Source organism: Sylvia atricapilla, chromosome 8, assembly GCF_009819655.1.
Source record: "Sylvia atricapilla isolate bSylAtr1 chromosome 8, bSylAtr1.pri, whole genome shotgun sequence".
NCBI classification, from domain to species: Eukaryota; Metazoa; Chordata; class Aves; order Passeriformes; family Sylviidae; genus Sylvia; species Sylvia atricapilla.
In genome coordinates this window covers 16,865,219-16,890,190 of record NC_089147.1, presented here as the reverse complement: position 1 = coordinate 16,890,190, position 24,972 = coordinate 16,865,219, and the positions used below count along the sequence as shown (strand labels likewise).

The 24,972-nt window shown below is 37.9% G+C and overlaps 1 protein-coding gene across 4 annotated transcripts in view; it reads left to right on the top strand.

The window, feature by feature from the left end:
- Positions 1–24,972, top strand: part of PCGF5 (polycomb group ring finger 5) — a 66,350-nt gene that overhangs the window by 30,211 nt on the left and 11,167 nt on the right. The window contains exons 1-9 of one of the 4 annotated variants that reach the window (XM_066323853.1): positions 1,635–1,739; positions 2,193–2,502; positions 12,181–12,277; positions 16,727–16,782; positions 16,902–16,961; positions 20,001–20,149; positions 21,259–21,357; positions 22,381–22,470; positions 24,385–24,444. In XM_066323853.1, coding sequence (XP_066179950.1) covers positions 2,391–2,502; positions 12,181–12,277; positions 16,727–16,782; positions 16,902–16,961; positions 20,001–20,149; positions 21,259–21,357; positions 22,381–22,470; positions 24,385–24,444 — 723 coding nt within the window. In that variant the 5' untranslated portion in view covers positions 1,635–1,739; positions 2,193–2,390. Of the gene's footprint in view, positions 1–1,634; positions 1,740–2,106; positions 2,503–12,180; positions 12,278–16,726; positions 16,783–16,901; positions 16,962–20,000; positions 20,150–21,258; positions 21,358–22,380; positions 22,471–24,384; positions 24,445–24,972 lie in introns of those variants that run through there. The other 3 variants (XM_066323852.1, XM_066323854.1, XM_066323855.1) reach the window with 3 other exon arrangements.

Sequence of the window (24,972 nt, the reverse complement as noted above, 5' to 3'; positions counted from 1 at the left end):
TTAAACCATCAAACTCTGTTAAGCTATACTGGATCCTGGGGTGCATCAGGCCCAGTCAGGGCAGGTGGCTGTCCTGTTCTGCTCTGCACTGGTGCAGCCACACCCTGAGTGCCGGGACACTTTCAGCACCTCAGTGTAAGAAAGATGTAAAGCTGTTAGCAAGTGTCCAAAGGAGGACTGGGAAGATGGTGGGGGGCCTAGAGGGGAAGCCTTATGAGGAGTGGGTGGCTCAGGTCACTTGGCTTGTTCTTCATGGACACTGAGGAGAGACTTCATGGAGTCTGCAGCTTCCTCATGAGGGGAAGCAATGGGGCAGACATCGATCTCTTCTCTGTGGCGACCAGTGACAGGACCTGAGGAAATGCCTGAAGCTGTGTCAGAGGTGGTTTAAGTTGGATATTAGGAAAAGGTTCTTCACCAAGAGGGTGTTTGGGCACTGCAACAGGGTCCCCAGGGAAGTGGTCACAGCACCAAGCCTGACAGAGTTGAAGAAGCAGTTAGACAATGTTTTCCAGCACAGGGTGTGACTCAGAGATGTTTCTGTGCAGGGACAGGAGTCAGACTTGGATGGTCCTTGTGAGTTCCTTCCAACTCAGGATACTCTGTGATTCTATGCTGCTTCAAAAGAGTTTTAGCCATATACTTTTGTTCATGTTGTGGAGAAATAACCTCATACAAGATGAATATTTTATCAGGAAAAAAATCATTCCAATTCTGTTGAATTATTCTGTGTCTGGTTTATCATGCATTCATCATTGCACTGTAACTTTGATTGTAACAGTTTTTGATGCACCTGACTCAGACTACTCTTTGAATTGATGTAAATGGAGATCTATTGCCTGGTAAATATTACAGCAGTAGGACTGGATGGCAGAAACAGGCCAAAGTTATTAAAGCCTTCTGCTGTAGCAGCACTTACACACAGATGAAAGGGAAGAGTGCACTGGAGGGCGACTGCAAAGTGAGCATTTATTTCAAAATGCAGAACAGAAAAGTAAAGACCTAAAACAGTCGCAGGTAATGTGGTGGCATTGCAGCTGATACAGGAAATATCTCCTTATGTTTATGTCGTTGTTAAAAGCAGTATAAAAGAAATTTTCTAGAAATAGTATAATTGGAAAATTCCGGCAGCATTAGTTTTATGGATCATTACTTGGTAATATGATGGATTTCTGTGTTTAGGGGGACTAAAAAGCAGATGCGTTGAGACACGGAGACAGCTTTTACTCGTGCTGAGCCGTTGACTACTTGGTCCCGGTTCGAAGAAAGCCCACGCATTTTCAAGGGGTTCTGGCTAACTTCATGCAGTGTTTAGTGTTTGCGGGCTGAAGAAATGGGTTTAATTTCCACCCTTCCACGGGCAGAAGCTGAAGTTCTTTTTCAGAAACGTTGCCGGTGCCCCAGCGGGCGTGCGCCGAGCCGTGGGCGCGGGCCGGGCGCCGCCGCTGCGCTTACCTGGGGCCGGCAGCGCCGCCGCCCGCTCCGCTCCGGCCGCCGTGCGCCGGCAGCCCGCGGTGCGGGGCCGCGCAGAGCTCCGGCCGCTGCCGCCCCGAGCGGCGCTGCGGGCTGTGGCGCAGCGGGGCTCGGCCGGGAGCAGCGCCTGCGCGCCCGTCCCGCCCGCCCCGGGACCGGCCGCGGCAGCCCGGCGGGGAGGAGGGAGCGCTCCGAGCGGGGGAGGCGCACGGCGTTTCCCTTTCTCTTTCGCCGGGCGCCCGCCCGAGGCCGCGGGGCTGCGCCAGGTACGGCCGGGGCCGCGGCGGGGGCGGGAGGCGCCGCAGGTGCGGGAATGGAGGGACGGGAGTCGGGCGAGCGGGGGCAGAGCCGGGCGGCCGCCGCCCTGTCCGGCCGCGGTCCCGCGGGGCCGGGGCGGCGGGGGGGCCGCTCCCCGCGGGGCCCGGCGCGGCCTGCGGGCCCGGCGGGGCGGGGCGGGGCGGGCCGTGCCGGGCGGGCTGTGCCGGCGGCGGCCGCGGCCCCTGCACCTGTCACCGCGGCCCCGAGCCCGTCCCGCCCGCGGCCGGAGCGCGGCGGGCCGGGGGGCGCGGCCTCGGACCTCGGCTGGCAGCGCACGGCGGCTGCTGTTATGTAAATTACAGCCCCGTGCCGCTGCCAAGTTCATGGCGACACTGGCCCTCCGGGGCATCGCCGCTGTCCGGCCAGGTTCACGTAGCTCTCTTTTTCCACGTGTGTTACAGGTAGGAAGATGACTCACCCGGCACAGGAGCTAGAGTTATGAGCCATGTCTCAGTGAGACCTGCGGAATTAAGATCAAATGCCTGGAGAAGTCCAGCTGCACGGAGCAGCACCACGGCTCTTGTGAACTGTGGACATCGACGCCTCTCAGACTTGCTTCTCTGGCCCCAAGCACTCTGCCTGCATTTCCCGCTCCACGAATGGCTACTCAGAGGAAACACTTGGTGAAAGATTTCAATCCTCATATCACCTGCTATATCTGTAAAGGCTATCTCATCAAGCCAACTACAGTAACAGAGTGCCTCCATACCTGTAAGTAATACTTTGCAAAATAGTTCCTCCTTCATAAATTTTTTATGCATTAATGAGTTTAATATGACCGCTGTGCTTCATTTTGTTTTCTGAATTTTTTACATTAAATATTCTGAATTAATCCAGTCTTTTCTGGAGTTTCCTAAACACTGATTTGCAGTCTGTGTTATCTTGAACTATGTGCAGTTCTGTGCTCCACAGCACAAGAGAGATACAGAGCTCCTGGAGCAGGTCCAGCAGAGTTGATCTAGGATCTGGAGAACCTCTCTTACAAGGAAAGGCTGAGGGAGCTGGGGCTGTTAAGGCTCAGGAAGAGGTGGTTGAGAGGGGACCTTATTCAAGGTGTGTAAATCTAGAGTGGGTATCAAGAGGATGGAGCCTGGCTCTGCTTTGAGGTGCCACCAATAGAACAAGAGGCAATGGGGAGAAACTGATGAACAGGAAGTTCCACCTGAACATGAGGAAGAACTTCTTTATGATATGGGTGACCAAGCACTAGAACAGATTGCCCAGAGAGGGTGTGGAGGCTCCCTCATTGATGATATTCAAGAGCAGTCTGTGCCATGTGCTCTGGGGATGATCCTGCTTGAGCAGAGAGTTAGACCAGATGACCCACTGGGGTCCCTTCCAACCTGACCCATTCTGTGAGGGTATGTCAGCTCTGCTGGACACTTGGCAGAGTACAGAGATGCTTTTGTTTGCCCTAGGCTAGTGGTGATTGTACTGGCTCTAACACCAAATTTACATCACTGTGGCCTGTCTGATCACAGGTGAGATCATTAGGTCAGATGTGCTCTTTTGATAATATACCCATGCTTGAAACTTTAAACTAATGTATCTCTTGGCAGTGTATATGATGAATACACTAGTTTGGTCAGTACTGGCACACAGCTCTCTAATGTGTTCCATGGCACAGTGCAGAGAAATACTTGAAAGGTGGCAAAATATTTACTTAGGGAGTAGATCTCTTTCAATGAAACTGTCTCAGAAAAACTTGTTTAAGTTGTCTTCTGCTCCTACTGCATTTGAAACATTGGCTTATATGAATTATATTAAGTGTATAAATGGCCCTGTCAAACTCTGTTGTCTTACTTTCACAAGCTTATTTACATGCTTGCTTTTTTAACATTTATTTCTGAATAGTCAGTAGTTTCACTGGACCGCCTTTAAAATTTGGCATCTTTCCAAATAACCTTTAAAGTCTTCTAAAAGAAGAGTAAGAGGAATTGTACATCTTCTGGTAGATTTCCTATTTTTAAACCTTTAATAAATATCAGTTAAAAGTCTTGTCTTGGCATTTCCTGTCATTTCTGTGCAGTGTTGTTCTTGCAGTTGTTATTGTCTTCATTGTTAATTTTTTCAATTTGGTGTTATGTCCCTACTATACGAAGGATACAGAGAATTAAAACAATGGAAGCCACTGTGCAGCAGGAAAACTAAGGCACAGTGGCCATCACAGAAACATGGTGGGATAGCTCACACAACTGGAGGGATGCTGTGGATGGATATAAAACTCTTCAGAAGGCATAGGCAAGGAAGGAGAACTGGTGGAGTAGCATGGTGTGTTAGGGGGTGTTTTCAGTGTCTAGAATTCAGTGATGGCATTGATAGAGTTGAGTATTCATGGGTGGGAATTGGGGGGATGGCCAACAAGGAAGGTACCATGGTGAGAGTCTGTTACAGATCACCTAACCAGAATGAAGAGGCAGATGAAACATTCGAGAAGCAGCTGAGGGTAGTCTCACAGTCTTGTTCTAGAGGAACACTTCAACTTACCAGATGCCTACTGGAAATAGCAAGGAGAAGACAGTCTAGGAGGTTCCTGGAGTGGATGGAGGGTAACTTCTTGACATAGCTGGTGAGCGAGGCCCTGCTGGACCTGCTGTTTGTGAACAGAGAAGGGCTGGTGGGTGATATGACAGCTGGAGGACATCTGGGCAAAGCAGCACAAAAAGATAGTTTTCAATTCTTAGAAAGGGGCATTTAGCAGAACCACTTCCCTGAATTTCTGGAGGGCAGATTTTGGAGCCTGGTTGACAGAGTCCCTTGGGAGGCAGTACTGAAGAGCAGAAGAGTGCAGGAAGGCTGGATGTCCTTTAAGAAGGAAATCATGAAGGTACAGGAGCAGGTTGTCCCCATGTGCAGAAAGATGAGCTGCCAGGGAAAGTGACCAGCTTGGCTGTACAAAAAAGCCTTGTCTGGAACTTAGTAAGAAAAGTAGTTTATGAATTTGGAAGAAGGGGTAGTCAACCCAGAAAGAATGCAAGCACACCATGAAGTTATGGGAGGAGAAAATTAGAAGGGTCAAAGCCCAACCAGAACTTAATCTGGCTACTGCCATAGTAGACAATTTAAAATGTTTTTATAAATACATCATCAAGAAAAGGAGTGCTAAGGAGAATCTTCATCCTTTATCGGATACAGAGGGAAGATTGTGACAAAAAATCAGGAAAAGACTAAGGTACTTAACAGAGGTAAATCTATTATAGAGAGTTAAATATATTATTAAATTCTCTGTCCCTTTAAAGAAACTGGAAAAATTCCAGTATTAGCTATTTTTTTATGGTTGAAGTTTAATGAATATTAGTAACTTTTAAAAGGTTGAGGTTAAGGGAAAATAGTTACATCAGAGATCAAATTTAAGAAAAAAATGTTTTGTTTATATAGTATTTTTTTTAATTTACTTTTGCTCCTATTACAAAACAGTAGTGGTAGAAGGAGGTTTCTCTTCTCAGCAGCATCTGCTTCTTTTGTTCTTTAGTAGTTTGGGAGCTCTTCACTGAGCCAGCTCTGTTACTGCCTAGTTCCTGGATTAGAGCACATGAATTTTACCGAGCTGCCATACAGTTACACAGGTCTCCTCACCAAAAAACTGCTGCATGTTTGGTTCAATAAGTAGAAAAACAGGAAAGACAGTGGTGTTTCTTTAAAGCAAAGTCTAGTTACAGTTGCCAAAATACAAAACTTACAGTGATGGAAAGGAAAATGAAAAACTTGAAAAAAGTGATGATATGCAAATCTTATGTCTGCAAATGAAAAGGTGATGGCAGAATTCAGGAAGGTACTCTGTTATCTTGTAGAAAATATTTAATCTTTTTACATTTTTCCTTTCAAATACAGGTATGGTACCATACAGGTATGATTCTTCAGTATTGTCCAAACAGATAATACAGAATACAATGATGTTAATTGTCCTTTGGTATTTGTCTTGTACTTACTAATTGCCATAATTGAAAACAGTGTTGTACAAATGATCAAAATCTGCAGATATTAATGATTGAAGTAGCGGCATAAATTCATTAGCTACTGGGAATACAATGAATTACTCTGGACATGATTAAAAGTATGTATTGAATAGACGTTCTCCAGTGATCACAGAGGAACTAATGTGATCAGTAGTAACAAAAGGGAATTAGTGGTTAATTCGCATACTGTGTATTGCTGGAAAATATTAAGTTTAGTCTTGCTCTGAGAAATGAGTGCCTTTTCAATAATAGGTGTTTCTGATGGGGCTTTTGAAAATGTTGGACAGATAGCTCCACTATTCGCTGGGAAGCCTAAGCACAACTTGGGTGCCAGAAGTGCAAACTTTCCTATCTGTGTTGGAGAGGAAATGGTTATGTTACAGCAAAATTACTTATTCTGAAAATTCAGTGCTTCATTTCTTTTTTGGTCCTTCTAACACAGAATGGTTTTGTCTTATGGACTGAGACCTTTTTTCCTAGTCTGTTACACAGTTGTCAAGGATGTTTAAGAACTACTGATGGAAGCAGGCTGGATGTGAGCTAAAGGGCATGTCCCATCATCTGTCTCCTGAGTCACTCCGTTGTTTAGTACAGTGTGCACTTACAAAATTTGCAAAATAAACTTTCCTCAAGAACATTCTTTAGTATCTTAAAAAATAACAGACTGTTTACACAATCTTAGAAATGCTGGTTGAAAACTTCAACAAACATCTGGGGTTGTCTAGGCCAACTTCATGCAGGAGGCAGGTTAGTTGCCAACACTCTACCAGGTCAAGTCATGTCTCTGTGTAGTTGACATTTGAATTTATAAGCATGGAGTCTCCACAGCCTCTCTTAATAACCATTTCCAGGGCTACAGGCTTCATCTAGTTTTTCTGAATGTCCTGCCAAATGTCAACATGTGACCATTGCTCCTTGTGATATTATTTGCCACTCCCAAGAAGATGGGGTCTGTCACTCCTGTAACTGCTGTTCAAATGGTACAAGCTTTTATTACATCACCTGCCAACCTATAGCATTATTTGCTTTTGGCAAATTGCTATTGCCGGTTCTGAATTACATTTTTGTCCCTCACAAAGTTTGAAATTGACTCCAAGGTCCATGATGTAATCTTCCACCTTCCCAGTGAGCTGGAGGAGGCTGTTCAGCTGCACTTCCCTTGGTCATCCTTCCCCTCTTTATTAGAGATGGGCATGGTACACTACCCTTTTCTAGTCATCGGGGACCTCTCATAATCACCCTGATTATGGCAATAAGCTTTGATCTTAGTGAATCCTACCTGGCCTGTAGATTTAAATATTTCCTGTCTTTCACAGTAAGCTTTAACCAGCTCCTCCTTGGCTGTTGATTATCCCTCTCCTTCCCAAATCAACCTGGTATTCAGGGACATCTGAGCTCAAGAGCTGTCTGTGAAGACCAAGACTAAAAGATACTAAGGACTTCAATCATTTCTGTATAAGCTATTTCTGAGTTGTTTCCCTCATTCATTGACAGGCATATTTTGTCTAAGCTTCCTTCAGCTATTAGCATACTTACACAATTCCTTTATGTCTCTCATCAGTTTTAGCTATGGCTGGGCCTTTCCTACTTTTGTCTCTTAAGTGCCAGAGTAGTGATTTTATATCCTTTTGTTTCCCATTCTTGTTTCCACTTCTAATATGATTTTCTTTTGCATATTAATTAGGAACCATGTGCACTAAGCAATTCTTGTGCACTAAGCAGTTCTTCTGACAAAATTCCCTGTACAGTGGACTGTATAGCTCAGCCAGCTCTCCTAAGTCTTTTTCCAATGATGATAGTCTCCTTGGGAAATCTGATGAGGGGTTGCTTAAACAAGCTGAAGTGCCATCTCCTCAGTCTCAGAGTCCTAACTGTGCTGTTTAAGTGTGTATCCTTCCAGAAGACCCTCAACTCACCTCAAGGCAATCTGCTCTTTGTTGCTGTATCCATCACCAGCTTTTTCCTGTTTATGAACAGATCAAAAGGTGCATTAATATTTCCGTTAAGAAATTGACAACCAAGATAGTCTAGGAATTTTCAGAAATGTCCTTCCCTGCAGGAAATTTCCCAGAGATAAAATTTTCAATATCAAATAATCTTTCAACTAGAGTGGTTTTCAGATTTTGCTAAAAATCTATGCTGTCAGCAGAAGATCCCAAAAAACTTCATTGCAGCAAAATTTCTCACCCTCAGACAAGCAAGCTGAGCTGCCTTCTCCCACAGAAACTTCAGTCAATGGCATGTAGCAGGACCTAAATGTTGTTTTTAAATAGTTACCAACACAATAAGTCTTTTTTGGTTATCACATGCTGAAATTCTCTCTCCCATTTAACAGAGGAGAATCCACTGTGACTGTTTCTGGTAATTGTAATTAAGAGAGGAGAAGTCCCACTTTGTATGGTTTCTGAAGAAGATGGTTAAGTGAAGTTTTCTGTCTTGTTTTTAAGCAAATGCTTTCCCTAAAAGTAAGTGCTTTTAAAGCAGACTAAAGGTAGATAATTAAATACTTCAATGAACATACCAAATGACTTGTTACACCTCTGTGCCATCAATTAATGGGTTTGATGTCCCACTAGCTGTGTATATTCTGTGCTCTGCCTTTGCTCACTGAAATCAGAGTGATTAACTTTGAGAGAGGAGATCCTTGGAAGAATTCAAAGGATGGGGTCTGACAAAGAGTTTGTACCACAATTAACTAATTAAACTCTGTATTGTGGCATACTTTATTTAAAAAATGCTATCTGAAGTTTTATTTAGGTACCTCATTAATCAACATTTAAACAGTAACCTGGAGGGATACATATGTATGTAGATATTCATAAGATATGTACTTCTTGTTTGTGGCATACAGCACAGTCTTGGCACTTGTATCTGTGTTTTTCATCTGACTACAAAGATCTGAAAGAATGTATGAACCAGATATCTCTGTATTAGAAAACAGCATTGTTATGGTTGCCAGCCAATTAGCATATGTCACACAAGTACTTTTAATCAGCTGAAGAAAGTCGTCTTATGTGAGTTTAACTTTTATTATGTCTCATCTGAAGTGTCATCGTACAACTATGAAATCCAGGTTCTCATTTCACTGGCATGTGTAGCATATACCTCAAAATTCTGCAAACTGTACATTTTGGGTAGGCAGTTTTCTTTTGCCTGTTTGCTGCCCTACCACGACCTACAGTAAAGCAAATGAAGCCATGTTATTTTGTTAATCTCTACTGGAAGCATTAAAGGGGTTTGGTTTGGAGTTTGGTTCTTCCCCTAAGGTAGTGAATTAACTATATTTGTCATTTAATTGTATTTAAGGATTCCCTTTTTGCCTACCTTTTTCACCCAATATTTAGATTCCATCCCATTTTCTGAAACTGCAAAGAGACAAGCTTTGAAAAATGTTTAGTGTTTTACATTGAGAGTAACAGAGGTCTATTATACCTATCATATGGGAAAATATGGTTGATCCCACTAGGAATATTATGTATCAGTTCATTATTCTTGCATGCTGTTGTATTCCTGTTGGTAAATCACATTTAGTTTTTGTCAGCAAATCCTTGTAGCACCAGAGCTCTACATGAGAAAAAGCAGAAGTTGTTTTAGATTACTTCAGTATTGATTTACAGTTTCAAGGGGTTTTTTATGGTATTGAGCTGGCTGTACAAACCCATGATCCAGATCTGTGTGTTTATTGGCACAGAGAAACATCCATATAGGACTGGAATAAGGTTCTTGGTTCCTTAAGATGGCTTGTCTGTATATGTTCTACTCAAAGATCTTTCCTAGACTGGAAATGAAGGTCATTAATCATTAGGTCCTTTCTTGGACCATGCATGCCTTCCAAGAGTGTCATCTCCTCACCTGAAGAGCAAAAGATATAAAGAGAGCACAAAAATATATTCAGACTTAGGACTTCAGTTCCTTTCCATAGATTGGTTTATCTTATAAATATTTTTCAAGTTACATTATTGTGGATATTCATGCTTTATGTTTAGTTTTTATGTTTATATACATATATACATATGTTTATGTTTAGTGTTTGGAAGGTTTTATGGAGTTAATTATCTGGCTTAAATAAGTGTATTAGTTATTGATCCCATGGCATGCAGTTCTTCTAAATAGTAATAATTTCAGATTTCTTCTAGATGTAAATGAAAGTTATAGCTCAGATAGGCCTTATTTGCCTTTAGTTTGGAAAAGAAACAAAAATCCTAGGAAGCCCAAATAAAAAATACCTTTAGAGGACAAATCAATGCAGTAAGAACAGTGTTATCTCATCACAGACTTGAAGAACTTCTCTGACATGAATGGAGCAGAAATTCTTAGAGCAAGGAAAGAGAATTAAATTCTCTAAAGAATTTCAGAAAGTTTTCCTAAAATGCAAGGAAATTCTTTCAGAAGAAAGCTAATTATATTACCTACAGAAAAGAAACCAATTCACTCTGGTATTGATACAAAGCCGCTTCTCCTCCTGAAGATTTTTTGTGCTAATTCTCTGAGTCTCTGTTGCAAAACAAAATTGATAGAATGGTTTCAGTGGGAACAGACCCTTAGTTCTGACCCTCCTCCCATGGGCAGGGACACCCTCTACTAGTTCAGGTTGCTCAGAGCCTCATCCAGCCTGAACATTTTCCAAATAGGAAAAATTTGGGGGCTGAGCTTATCAATTCCAAAATTAATATTCACCGATTCCAATTACATTTATACATTTTTTCCACTTTGTTTATTCTTTATAGTTTTAATTTGGTGTCAGGCTAGAAAGACTCCATAGAGATGCTGCTCTTTATACAAGAGAGAAGGCTTACCAAAAAAATAAAGACTATCTCCTTCCTTTATTATAGGAGTTAGCAGATGTATCTCCATTGAAAGTTCTCTTTAAGCTCAGTTTCTATAAAGTCAAGTTAGAAGAGGTCTAGAGTAAGCCAAACCATTGTTACTTACCTCAGTGACTTTCAGCTGAATTTCCAAATGATGGTAATTTACATCTCTGTTGGACTTCACAATTTCATCATCGTGTTTTCTCCTCAGCGCTTTTCCCCCCACACTCTTTAAACTGGGGTTTCCAACTTATGACATTTCTGAGACAGCTGATGACTCTTAACCTGGTAGTTCATCAGTATTGTCACCATCCACCATTAACCCATACACTTTGTCCTGACAGAAGCAGTGCATTCAGCACAATGGAGATACCAGGATTATGAGCTATCAGGTGCTGCAGCTGAGAAGCTCAACTGACAGAAGAGTTATTTTACAATTTGTTTAGAAACTTGGGCTGTGAAGTTAATGTCTTTAAGTCAGTGATTCAAAGCAGTTGGAAGAAGCACCTACATGGAGGTTTAATGTGTATGCCTTATCAGCATCAGCTGGTTTGATGTAACACTTCTGAGCATCCTAAGGCAAAGACTAATACAGGCTTTGTTTCTTAAAGAAAGTTCAGGATTCCTGGAGTTGTCTTATAAGTAGGATTTACCAACTTGTATGGAGATGTTCATAGTTCTTTAAGTAATTGATGAAAAAAATTACAGCACTTCAGCAGAAATCATATTGCCATCACAGCAGTCCATTTATTTTTTCAGTCCGTTTACTGATGAATTTGCAGTTCTTATTTCAGTGTAGGTGAATTAATAATAAGAAGAGGGTAGAGTTTATCTCCATCCAGAACATTTTTGTGCAGGAATAATAGCAGGCATATTTGTTCTCATTAGCCTTGTTTCCATTATTAATGGCATTAAAATCTACAGTCTGTAATTAATAATTTGAAAGCAACAGTAGTATTTGTTTAGTTTACTTTGAGTTGATTGGTTTTTAAATCCACATTGTTGGTTTGGGTTTATTGATACTTGCCATGGTCCTGATCCTGATTTGTCATTATAAGATTAAAATACTAAATGTTGACTGTGCATTCTGTCAGTGATTTGAAAAGCACTGTGTCAAAAAGGAAACACTCTGAACCTGTGTACAATTTCTGCGACCTTTTCTCTTACAATAAGTATTTAGACCATTATTTTCAGCTGCAAGCAACAGCAGTTGCTTGCAGCTGAAAATAATGGTCTAAATACTTATTGAAAGAAGTGATGTGTGTAAGTAATTTTCAGATCAGCTGAGGAGCTGGTGAGCTCTGCTGGTTGAAGTTCCCCAGCAGACACCTGAGAACCTGTTCTGTAAGGTGGTACAGGCTACAGGCTTCACCTGTTATGATAGTGGGAGAATTCTAAGTAGGAAAAATACGTCATCATTTAAAGCAAAATTAACTATGGTTTTGAGGAACAAGAAGGGGATAAGATACATTATAATTATTTACTTTAAGACAATACTCTTTATTTCTGATGCATGAGGTAGTTACCAGGTATTGTTAGGTCACACTTGAGCAATATTATTAAGATTTTGTCTAAGTGGTTTTTTTTTTTTTTTTTTTTTTTTTTTTTTTTCTTCTCTGACTTAGTTTGTAAGACTTGTATTGTTCAGCACTTTGAAGACAGCAATGACTGTCCCAGGTGTGGCAACCAAGTGCATGAGACCAATCCACTAGAAATGTTAAGGTAAGGATCTATTTTACAACATTTGCTGAAATGGAAGAAAAACAACAGAAATATCTTAAATGTCTTTATCCTAAAATGGAAATAATTGTTTTGCTTATTTGTATAATGCATATATTAACTGTTCTGAGCATATAGGTTGTCATTTTCTTAGCTCCCACTACATTCTAAATTTAATTTTTTTCAGATATAGTAAAAGGAGGAAACATAAGGGAAAGACACAGAAATAGTGCTTATATTGTACAAGTTAAAAAAAATATTAATATCTCTATTAAACAAATAAATGAACCAGGCATCTTTTATTCTTTACATGAAGTTAAATTCTAGAGGGTTGTTTTTTAAATTATTTAGGGCATTCCAAACCTCATGGCAACTTTTTCTTTTTTTCTTTTTAGAGCAATATATATGAAATGAATCATGCTAAAAACAGTGTTTTTTAGGGCATAAGTCTATTAATCTGAATTGCAATCTGCTGTAAGATTAATGAAAAGACACTAATGAAAGAGGTTTTTACATTAAAAATACAATTTTTTTAGATTTTTTAGATGTTATATTGGCACATCTTTTTAAAAACAATTATTTTTCATGAAATTCTGGATTCACTTTTAGTGATATTATGCTGAAACAAAGATAGTTGGCATCCAATAAGATAAAAAAATAAAAAAATGCCATCATTAGTGGAAGAACCTCATGTTTTCCTGGAGTGATGAAGGCACTCCCTGCCCTCACTCCTAACACTAATCCACCCCATCCCCCACTATTATTATTTTGCAATACTGTTGTGAACTTAGGAGGATTTATTCTTGTATCAATGTAAAAATATAAATTTACATCTGGAATTTACTACGCTCGGTATAATTTCCTGATGTCTTGGGTTTTCTTAAAATTTTTCATACATTGCTTTGATTTTTGACTGATCCATGTGTGCACAACCATTCCCATGCTTAGTTATTTACCAAGAGGATAACTGAGAGATTGAATTCTGCAACTGTAAAGGGTGTTAGTGGCCTAAGTCTTTGTCATCTGAATATTTTTGAAAGGGTGGGGCTGAGCAGGTTTATGTGGATTATTTTTCTGATTTCCTGTCAGTTTCTGAGGTGCTGTGTGAGTCATAACAGAATATGCTATAGGCTACTAATAAGCAAAGAACAAAGCATTTAGAAATATTTCTTTTATTCTGAAAGGACTACTTCATATACTTTCAGAAAAATGCATTTTCTGAAAGATGTAGTAGATGTTTAGTAAACAAATACTGTGTTTTGAGCAGGAAATTATAGGTGAGTGAGGAAAGTTGAGAGCACAAGCCAGAAATGTGCGAAGAGCTATTTTCTATGCAATTATTTCCTGAAATTCCTTTTAGAGTCATTTGGTCTCTTTGCCAAGAAACTGCATATAGTTAGTAGTTTCCTGGTTGTATTTTATGAACCAACGTTAAGTATTTGCTAAACTACTAATCAGAAGAACACGTGAGCTGTGCAGTGGAATAATCTTTCCAGGATGTTGCCTGCATAACTTAATACAAGTCTTACACTCTGACCATGGAGATCAGCCCCATCATTGCTAAAGAATGCAGTCATTTTCTGACAAATAGTGTTGAACACCACTTAATAGTTCTAACTAAGATCTCTCAGATAAGCTTTATAAACTGTTTCTAAACTCAGTTCTGAGTAACTTCATAACTATGTGAGATTTTTACATGTATCTTAGTTAGCAGCACTTAGGGTCTGTTGTAACTACAAGTCTAAGTCTGAAATTCAACACTGAGCTCTAAAATGAAAATGTAGGAAGGGTGTTAAATTTTAAGAATTCCTTGTACTGATTTAGCAGACTTCTGCATTATTAGTACTCAATAGATTCTGTGTTGATAATGCCATGAAGGCAGACTTCTTTTCCTCTTGCTAGCATACTCCTGTGGACGCAAGTTTTACTGAGCAATAGTCTTAGTTTGGTTCACATTTGCTGATAATTAGCAGAGAGTGTTGATCTTTTAACTCATTCAGTATTGTAGAAGAGGTGAAAAAAGGAACTATACTAAGCTGACAGAAATGCTTGGTTCTTCTTTCTGTATGTTCTGGTTTGGAGATTTGGAAGATGATTGGAAGCTGTGGGAATGGAAAGAGGTGTCTCTAAAATATCAGTGTTGTTGTTTAAGCGTTTACAGGAAGTATCATAGGAAATCACTGGGACTATCTTTTACAGGTAGTTTCATTTTGGCATGGGTTTGATGTGAGTCACGGAAATACAAATCTTTATGTCAGAGTACTTACATGTGTGGATTATGGGGGCACTGAAAGAGACATTTGAAATTGAGAATTTTGTAAAATAGTTCCATTTTCCCCCAAAGTTTTAGTTTCCCTGCATTTAAAGTTCAGATAGGACCTTTTTTCTGCCCCTTGTCAGAGTATTGATTAGTATTTATCCTCCATAAAGAAAGAAGTTTGTTTTGTCTAGTTTTTGGAAGAAAACTAAGTTAGACTAGAGTGAGAAGCCACTTCTTGCTTCTAGCATTGTAAATGTGCAAAGTATACTGGAGTTTTTTGCTATTTTAGCATTACCGGTGACTTTTGTTTAGGGTCATTGAAAGTAAATTAGAAAGTGCTAAATGGGAATTTTCAAAAATAAATGAAAGAAAACCAGCATGTATTATACCATCCTGAAGAACAGAGGGATTTTTAATTAAGGTACTGATGTTCTCTTTTGAAGTTCTTATTTCTTTTACTGAGTAAATTAGGAAGGTTGGAGCTTTCTTATGGTGTGAAATGAATTCTGTTTCTAATCCATGTTCCCAAGTTCCCAGTGCTCTGCTGTGGGAACCTCACAGAAAGCAGTACCATGTAGTTACCATGTAGACAGAGGAGGCTACAAGATACACCATCTGAGAAGGTAGACCTACATTGTCATCTATCAGAAGTCAAACAATCAATTTGATCAATCAGGGCATCCTACAATTTTAATTTCCTTCTTATAAGTGAGAAAGTGCTCTCTGTGCTGCTTTGTTTTCTGGGAGGTATGTTTCATTTGCTGAATTTCTGTTGTTGTGGTTGTTGTCCTCTTAAGAAGAAGTAATTAAAAATGGATTGTGGTTGTAGCTGAAACACAAATATTCCTATGGTATGACTGTATCTACTGATGGATACAACAGGGATACAAAGTTTCAGAACTTGATGGTTGGGTAATGGGTCTAATTGTAAACTTCCAAGTACAAGTAAAAATTCTGTGAGGAGAACCTTGAGTACTCTCATATATTTATTTTAAGATAATTGTTATCAATTTATATGGATTGTAGGCATTCCTCAACATTAAAACAGTCAGTCTTACTCCTACTTTGCAACTATTGGTGAACAAATGACAGAACAGCTAGGGTTTTTTAACAGGCCTATAGTGTATTATTAATACCATGTACACGTGTATTCACAAATAGAATGTAAAGAAATATATTGTTATTGAAAAAACAAGGCAATTTAAAATATACCAGATTCTGACTGAATGTCAAGGTACTTAGTTTCTCTGTATTACTTAGTATTTTATTTTGTCATGAGTTTTTGTTTAGGCTGTGGGCAAGGGGAGTTTCTGTTGACAAGAGAGAACATAAAGGGCAAAGGAGAGGAATGAAAAGGGAACAGAATGAAAGCCAGAGGAAGCTGAAGGATAAGAGACCAGGAGAGGGAGTAGAACTAAAAAAGCAGATTATAAATTAAATGTATAGAAGAGTTGGTTAAATTCAGTGAAAAGGAAAGAAAAGTATTTTAGCTTCAGTAAATGGGATATCTCTAGTGTGTACACTGAAAGGGGCCATAATAACTAATTTTGGCACTAATGTCAGGGGGGACATGCCTGTGCTGTGTACTGTCTTCTAGTTTACAACTCATGGCAGATTTAAATAGTTCAAATTAATTATGCTGGGTACTGAGAACTGTCAAGTCAGAGCAGCATGGATGCACTGTGGTCTTCTTTATCCTGTCAAGACTGGTTTATCTGTGGTGTGGTAAGTAGGGAATAGTCTGTTCAGGCTTATTACCAAAGCACTTCAACACTTAATATGATAATGGAGTTTATAATTTTCATGCTTACTATTCATGAGCTGGACCTTAAAATTGGATACTACTTTTCCAGTCTGTTCCTTCTAGTAACACTATTGTTTGCATGTAATGCAAATTAAAAAAAAAAAAATTAGAGTATAATGTTTTACTCTTTTGTTACATTCTTATTTTTATACATCAAAAAATAAATTCCATAGTTATTTCTATGATAAATCCATTTAGATGGTGGTTAAGATAAGCTTTAGTGCATGTTGTCTCTCAAGCTAAAATCAGTTTGCTTTGACAGGATTTATTATTTACCAGAAGAATGCAACTCATTTTATTTTTCAAATTTTTTTTGTTATTTAAACACTAAAAATATTTGAAATGCTAGTTTCCATTTAATGTGAAATATATTTTTTCCCTCTGAAAGGCTGGATAACACCTTAGAGGAAATTATATTTAAGTTGGTGCCTGGACTTCGAGAACGTGAGTTTCTCGTTTGTTTTTGGGAATTGTTTGGGTTGGTGGAGGGTATATGGCTATTTCTAATTATATACCTGGTATTGATTTAAAAATTCACATTACTGTTCTTTGATGTTAACTAGAGGAACTGCAGCGAGAGATCGAATTTTGGAAGAAAAACAAACCTCAAGAAAATGGACAAGGTGATGATTTTTTTCCTCTCTCATGTGTGTGTCAAGTAACACTGCTTGTTAAGACCACTTTCTGCACTTACACAAGTACATTTTGTTTTTTACAGAATTCAAAGATACTACAGAAACTTGTAGCGAATCTGTGCAAATGTGTGGGCCTTCACATACTATTGCTTATCTATCAACCAGCTGGTTAACAAACTAGCTGTTTTGCCATTAGTTTTATTTGCATTACCCTAGGCTCTCACTCACAATGCTCTCACAATTGTCCAGCTGAATTCTTAATTTTCTTAATAGAGCATGATAGAATTTTTTTACAGAGTTTTTACAAATTACTTTCTGTTACCAAAATTGACCATCTGTTAAGTAGGAGGTTGTCAAAAATTAGTTATGACAAGTAGTAAAACAGTTTTCCACACATGCTAAATAATTGTTTTATATAAATTCTACAATGCTTGTTTGTTTGTTTGTTTCTTTTTGGGTGGATTTTTTGTTTGTATTTTTCTTTGTTTTCTTTCTTTTTTTGTAGTTGACATGTGAACTTTGAAATTCAGTATTGAGGTGCTAAGTGAGAACTACATCCAGCTGGTTTTATGCCTTTTTAATTTGACATCAAGTTGTTAATACCATAGCCTCTGAAAGACTCTCCTTAGTTAAAAAATAGCTATTTTCAGTAAAGGGTAACTGTCAAGTAAACATCTTATAATATTCTTCTGCATTCATTTCTTTATAATGTCTTCTTTTCAACTTCGTAACATTTAATTTTCTTTCTCGCAAGTTCTGTTGATTTGCATTTGGCAACCATTGTAAAGGACAATGTTATTTTCTCTACTGTATAAATAAATCAGGAACTGCAGAACAGTTTAGATGAAATTATATTATACCTTGTAGTGGATACCTGTTCAGCTTTAAAAATATTTAGAAAATATTTTTGTGAGATACAGACATTTCTTAACTATTTAGAAAATGGTGTTCTGCTGTATACATAGAAAGAATTAACAGGTAATTTGCAAATCTGTAGGATGTGACTTACTTTTGACCAACTTACTCTTCTGGTTCATACCTTCCTCCACTAATTTAACGATAAACCTAACAGAGATGAGTTAGTGAGTGAGAGCTTGGATTGTTTTCTGAATGAGAGGAAGGCTCTAACTCACAAATTATACTTTTGAGTAGCTACAGATGTATCCAACTCCGTTAGTGGTTGCCTGGGGCTATGGAACTTTGTCTTTACAAACCATTTGAAAGTCGTGACAACTCATTGGGACAAATTATGAGCACTTAAGCTATTTTCTGCCATAAACAAGCATTTAGAATCTTGCCTGGGAAATTATTTGCTGAGAATGATTTCATTTAGAAGAGACTGTTTCAGTTATCAATACCATGCCCTGCAATCAGATTGTCACTGTAGTTTGAGAGTCTGTCTGTTAGATCCTGTGCCACAGGTCACAGCAAGGTTACCAACCTAAGCATCCAAGAGCTGTAAAAAAATCCTAGGGCTTGAAATTTTCACATACCAAAAGGAAAAACCCTAAACAATTAAGCATATCTCAGGCATTGATGACTTCTGTAGGAGAGTGGTTTCCAGAAAGAATTGATGAATGATGAAATACCATGAGACAAAGAAAAAAAACTCATAGGTTCTCTCCAGCCTGAAGTGAACAAATGCTTGTGACAGGTGGACTGCACCTGCTCGATTATAAGAGTTTGCTTCCTGGACTTTCAGAAAAAAAAAAAAAAAAAAAGAAAAGAAAAAAATCTGTAGTTTGAGATAAGAACAAAATGTATGTATAATACACATTCAACTAAATGTGCCAATAGCTAATAGGGACTTGGGGATAAATCCTTCATAATTACTGAAAACTTAAAAATTATAAGAGAGAAAAGTAATGAATATGGTTTAAAACTCATCTTGAATATGTAAACTGAACAAAGGCAACTAATTACTGTGTCAAGAAACTCAGTCATGGCTTGCTGTTTATTAAAGTTTACATTCTATTTTCTCATTTGAACTCTTCTAAATCCCTTTTGAAGTCTGGTAAGTGTAGGAAAGCAGCAGAACTTTCAGATAAAGTTTTTAAAAAACATGAAAGCAGCTTATTCAAGTTAATTGTGATAGCAGTTTATTCCATCAGAGAGCAGCCTTTGTTTTAAATCAGAATAAGTAAGTTGGGGATACAGAAAAAACCCCAAGTGTATAAAATAAGATTATTGTATACTGTACTCTAAATCTCTAAAACTTACTCCATTTTATGGTTATTATTTACAAACATTGCAGCCTTATCTAGATGTACTTGCTAGTCTTAGCTTTTGAGAGCTCAACTTTGCTAAACCTTTCTAAACTATACAATATGGTACCTTTTCCAGAGAGTTAGAATTTTAAACCAGGAACCAATAGAACGTGTTAACGGCAGAATGAAAAGGGATAACATGTTGTATGTGATGGTGTAGTTTGTATAAGCTCTGCTAAAAAATATACAGACCTTTCCCCTTTTCTTTCTTTTTTCTTTTTAAAGGGGAATGAATATTGCTATTTAGTTGTAAAATCCTTCTGGAGAGAAAGAAAATCTTGTGATTACATTTCTTGTCTTCAGTGGATTATTGTGACAGTTAATACGAATTTATTAGCCATGTTACTTTGATATATAAGTGTTGGGATTAGTTATCCACTGTTCATTTAAAAGCATTATTTTTGTCACTGAACTGCCACACTATACACTAGGTTTACATGTCTGAGTGATAGTGATGCATGCACAGTTGCAGGGTGGAACTATTGGACATATCAGAAGTAGACAGCCATACCCAATATGGTCCATCAACTAATTATTTTCTCTTCCATAGAAATCTGTTGCTTGTATATTGCTTTATGATTTCAGTAGTAAAAATTTGTTTCCAGAGATTCTTAAATGGGTCAGTTTAAGAATGCACTGAATTAAAATTGTGTAAAGTTAATGTGAAGAACAATTATGGCTCATAAAAACGCCGTATTTCCTTAAACAAGTGATTTTTAATTACTTTATACTAAAATAATATGATCTTCGTATTTTACAGATGAAAGTCCAAAAGCTGATAAACCCAAAGTAGATGAGGAGTGTGATGAAAATGAAGAAGATAAAGACTATCACAGAAGTGACCCACAGATTGCAATCTGCCTCGACTGTTTACGCAACAATGGGCAGTCAGGAGATAATGTCGTCAAAGTGAGTAGCAAACGAGCTGTGCTGTAGTTATTGATGACAGAATAGCATCTTATAGGAACCAAATAATTTCATAACCATTAAAAATAAACTTTAATGTAGTGACCTGTTCCCACTTCCACACTTATTTAGTCCTTCCCTTTGAGGCATTTCAGTGCATCTTTGGAATTTTGTGAAAAATACAGTTCTATACAGAAAGCCATCTGTGACGGTGGAATTTTTGTGTGTGTGTGTATTATAGTTTTGTAGTATACAGCCTCTATGGTATATAACTGCATTATACAACAGATTACAGCACACCACAGAGGCATTTATATAGCTAGCTATAGGTGAGCTGCCTCATACCTTCAGCATTACTGTCTTAACATGCCAGAATGAACCTGTTTATCAAATATGGAGTGTTCTGAATGATTGGGATCCACATCTTCTGAGCTATAAACCTGATTCTGCCTCTGATGTGTTGTCTGTGGCCTTGGGGGGGATCACTTCAGTCCACAAAATGTGTAGAGTAATACCTGCCAATTGCTGTTTTAAGAATTAATAATATTTGGGTTCTTTTCCTGAAGGGGATTACCTAACATACTGAGTCTAGAAGAAAGTCTTTAGAAATCACCTTAGATTTTAACAATGTTTTATTAAATTACAAGTAGAAGAATAAAAAAGAAAAATATGTTTTAAAACTTTTCTAATTTATATTTTGTGTGTGATGTTACATGTATAACTTTGGAGATTCTCAACACTTCTAAGAAATGCAACATTTTTTTGACCCTCAGTGCTACTAACACAAACACATAGATTATTAAGTTCTTCTGGGGGTTTTGATGGTTTTGGTGGTAGCTGGGTTTTGTTTTTTTTTCTTTCCATCCTTCTATATCTTTTAGAAGTATCTTTAGAACTAGAGATGGGCCAAATTAACTTGTGTATCATCTTTTAAATTTTGAAAACAAGTGAACCATAATGAACCTACAGTGTCACTATGAATTAGAAGAGAGTGCAGTAAAATTGATTACTGGTTGAAAAAATTACCAGTTACAGCTGTTCTTGCACTAAAGATTGCTCACATTGTCCACAATTTCTAACATGTTTTTTCTGATTTGTTGCTGTTGCTCTAGGGCTTAATGAAGAAATTTATCCGCTGTTCTACTCGAGTGACTGTGGGAACTATCAAAAAGTTTCTCAGCTTAAAATTAAAACTTCCAAGTTCCTATGAGGTACATTTGAAAGAAAGATGTTTGTATTTTTATTTCCCTGAAACATAGTACATTTCTTTGACATTTAATCATGTTTGAACCTGCTTTCCCACTTTCCAGGGATTTAGAGTGAAGCACAGAGTATTGCTTCAGCCTGTTCTCTTACAGGAGCCAAGGGCTGCATGAGGGGCAGGCTGCCTTTAGCATCAGCAGCAGCCTCCCAGCTTTGATCAGGGGTAGGGCTGAGTTAGGTTTGGTGCACAGGAGTTTGTCACGATGTCATGACATGCTGACCAGCCTTTTTGGTGTCATTTGGTTTTTTAATCTGTCTGGTACCTTAATGGCTTGTGTTATTACAAAGAATCTGCTTACTTCAAAATGTTTAGTTTTTTTGTCTAAAACCCAGAAAGCATTATAGCTTTAGTAATGAAAACATTGTCAAACATTTGCAGTGGCGGGCAGCAGTAAGATGCTATAATACAGTTTAAACTAGACATTTTTCACACTGAGATCATTTTCTCTATCTTTTGCTTTCAGTTAAGGAATGTCTGTACACTTTGAAGTGCATTTCTCTTGTAATTTATAGTTATTGTTAAACTATTTTTTAAAAGCTTCTTTACAATCTATTTTTAAATGAAAACTACTGTACTTCTAGTTTATATCTTTGGATTTTAAAGAGCACTGGCATAGCAGGGTGGCCTTCAAAATACAGCACAAGGCTTTCTCTTCAAACAGATACTGTGTAGTGTAGCTAAATATAGGGAATGTTTGTCTACTGGCGATTTCATACCTCGGTAGCAGACTTCCTTCTGTCCACACTTCAAATAAAAACACAAAAGTGAAAAAATACCAGTTGAATACCAGTGTACAAAATAGCTCATTATCAGCATGCTGTATTCATCCAGGTTTAATATCCATGCCTGATGGAATTGTTGTATAATGATAGTAGTGGTGGGATTAACTCTGGAGATTCACTTAGCAGTTCATTTAGACATTAAAATTCTGCATCCCTTTGTCTTACTCTTTGTTCTGTTATATTTTAAGCTGGATGTACTATGCAATGGAGAAATCATGGGGAAGGATCATACTATGGAATTCATCTATATGACAAGATGGAGACTAAGAGGCGAAAACGTAAATGCTGTTACATTATTGATAAATTATATTTTGGTATATTTATTACAGAGACTGTACATGCTTTCACTCCTTAGGCCTGAATATAATCTATGACCCTTAAAAGAAAACCCTATTTAAAAATGCTTTCTGCATGTTTTCAGAATTTCTTACATAAAACCCTGTGGGTGAAACCCTGCAGCACATATATTGTGTAGACTCTGAAATGTCAAAATAGCGGATGTATGATGTGTACATAGAAGTTCTGCTCAGAGTTTTAAGCCAAGTAACTGAAAACCCAAGCCCTTGTTCTTTTTCAGCAATTTTTCTTTTGGTGACCTTTTGAGTTACAGTAGTTGGGGAATCTGCATCCAGCAGTTCTTCAGTAAGAACCTGTTTTATTCAGTCAATGAACTGAAAGTGACACTGAAAAATAACCAGTGAACTCTAATTGTTTTATTACTGTTTCTGTTAATACTACATCTATTCCTTTTTTGATATGCTGTATAACAATAACATTTAGATAACAGCCAGATAGGTTTTCCTTGCTGCATGTGTATATTTTAGAATTGCAGTATTTAACTTCTTAAAGACTTTTTTTTCAGGACTGATATTCAGTTTGGTTTAGTATTCCCTTGTATATTTAATTTTTTTTTTTTGGTTAGAAGTCAGTATCCTCTTTCCTTCTCTTTCTTTTATGCATTTGTTTGTGTGTGCCTGTTGATTGGACTTCACTCTTTATTGCTTTGTAGTATATGCAAATGATTGTCTAATGATTGTCTATCATTACTAGTGGAGGCTAAATTGGAGTGCAGCTAAGGTTAAACATTTAACATATGTTAATGTACTAATCTGAAGAAAATTCCAAACTTCTTCTGTTCTTTTTTTATTTTAAGCTTCCTAGTGCTCAGAATAAAAAGCACTGGGGCACAGACAGAGAAGACAGAGGATTAAACATACTGTAGAGTTAACAATTCACAAGTTTCCTAAAGTTTTACCTCAATCTGAAGCTGGAGGGGGAAGGATAGATTTTGATAGGAATTAGGGAAGTCAATGTATATAGGCAAGCATTCGATAAGTTTGAAAGTAGTATTTTGAAAGCACTGAAATATGGTGATTGCTGAAACCCCAATATTGTGCAAGTAAGGGAGCTTTAAGTAGAATTTTTTCCAATACTTCCTTGAAACCAGTGGATGTTTGTTTGGTTTGCCATCTGGTACTTTTGTAAGCATTGACTGTACTATTAGGAAGTGTTGAGGCAACAGTTTTAGTGATAATGGAATTTTTTCATGGCACTTCATCCTGCAGCCCTTGCCTACAAATGGACTTTTGGTAGCTGCAACGAAATTGGAGGCAACAGTAACTATGATCTTGATAAAAAAAATATTTGCACTAAAAATTTTCAAAAATCTCAGAACTACAGTTTTTAACACTTATTGAATGCAGGAGTCAGTAACTCCTGGTTATGTTGGTAAGTGTATTTATATACACACAGCATAGCCCAGTATGTGTTTATCTTCTCTTTCATGTAGTTTTAAATCACTCCCCTGAAGTCAAAGATTAAAACCTCTAAAAATTTTATTGTGCTGGTAGTAAATCCAGTAATTTCTAGGCTTCTATGATTTTGCCTTCCTCCAAGTTGTTAATGGTAATTAATTAACAATCTCTTCTTCTGAAGGAAGATCAAGTGAACCCATTATCTTCATCTCTGGTACTATTGGCCATGAGCTTTTATTGGCATAGCTGTGGACCTTACATGAGGTAGACAAGAAAAGGGAAAAAATGTCCATTTATTCATTAAATAAGTCTTTCATGGTTTTAAAAAAGTAAATTGGTTGTAACCTTTACATTTAAAAATTTAAAAAAACAATCAATAAATGTGTATGTCCAGCTGTGGATGCCTCTTATCTGATCAGAAAATCATCTCCTTCGCAGTTTCGGTGTCAGAACTGCTCATCTTCGCAAGTCTGCTCACAGGATGGCACTTTCTATCAGGTAAGAGGCACTCACGACTGTACATATTACAGTCACTAAGGTCCTGTCAGCATCTCCATTGTAATTTAACTTGTGGAGTTTTTATAATTCCTCGCTACAAAGTGCTAAAACTCTGTGAGCAAGGCCTGAGCATTTTTATTCCTTCAGCACAAACTTTATTCAAAGGATTTAGGAGTTTGTTTTACTTTGCCTTAGGCCAATTTTTGTTTGTGATTTTTTTTGAGAGATATAATTCTGTAGGTTGATATCCATATCAGCCTCAAAGGATGATCTACCTCTCCCAATCTCATTCCTCTAACTAAGCAGCATTGGGCATTCACTGGCAAGGGATCAAAAATGAAGTGTGAATTAAGAGACTACACTGGTTTCATCTCTTTATGGGAATTCATATGTCCTTTCTGATGGAGTGAAAAATGTTAGATTTTTCTAAACTCTGTTTCACATTTTTAAAATTAGAAATGGAATAACCTCTAAAGGCTAAACCTCCAGAACGTGCAAACTGAAACTCATTTCTAAGTTTCATTCTGG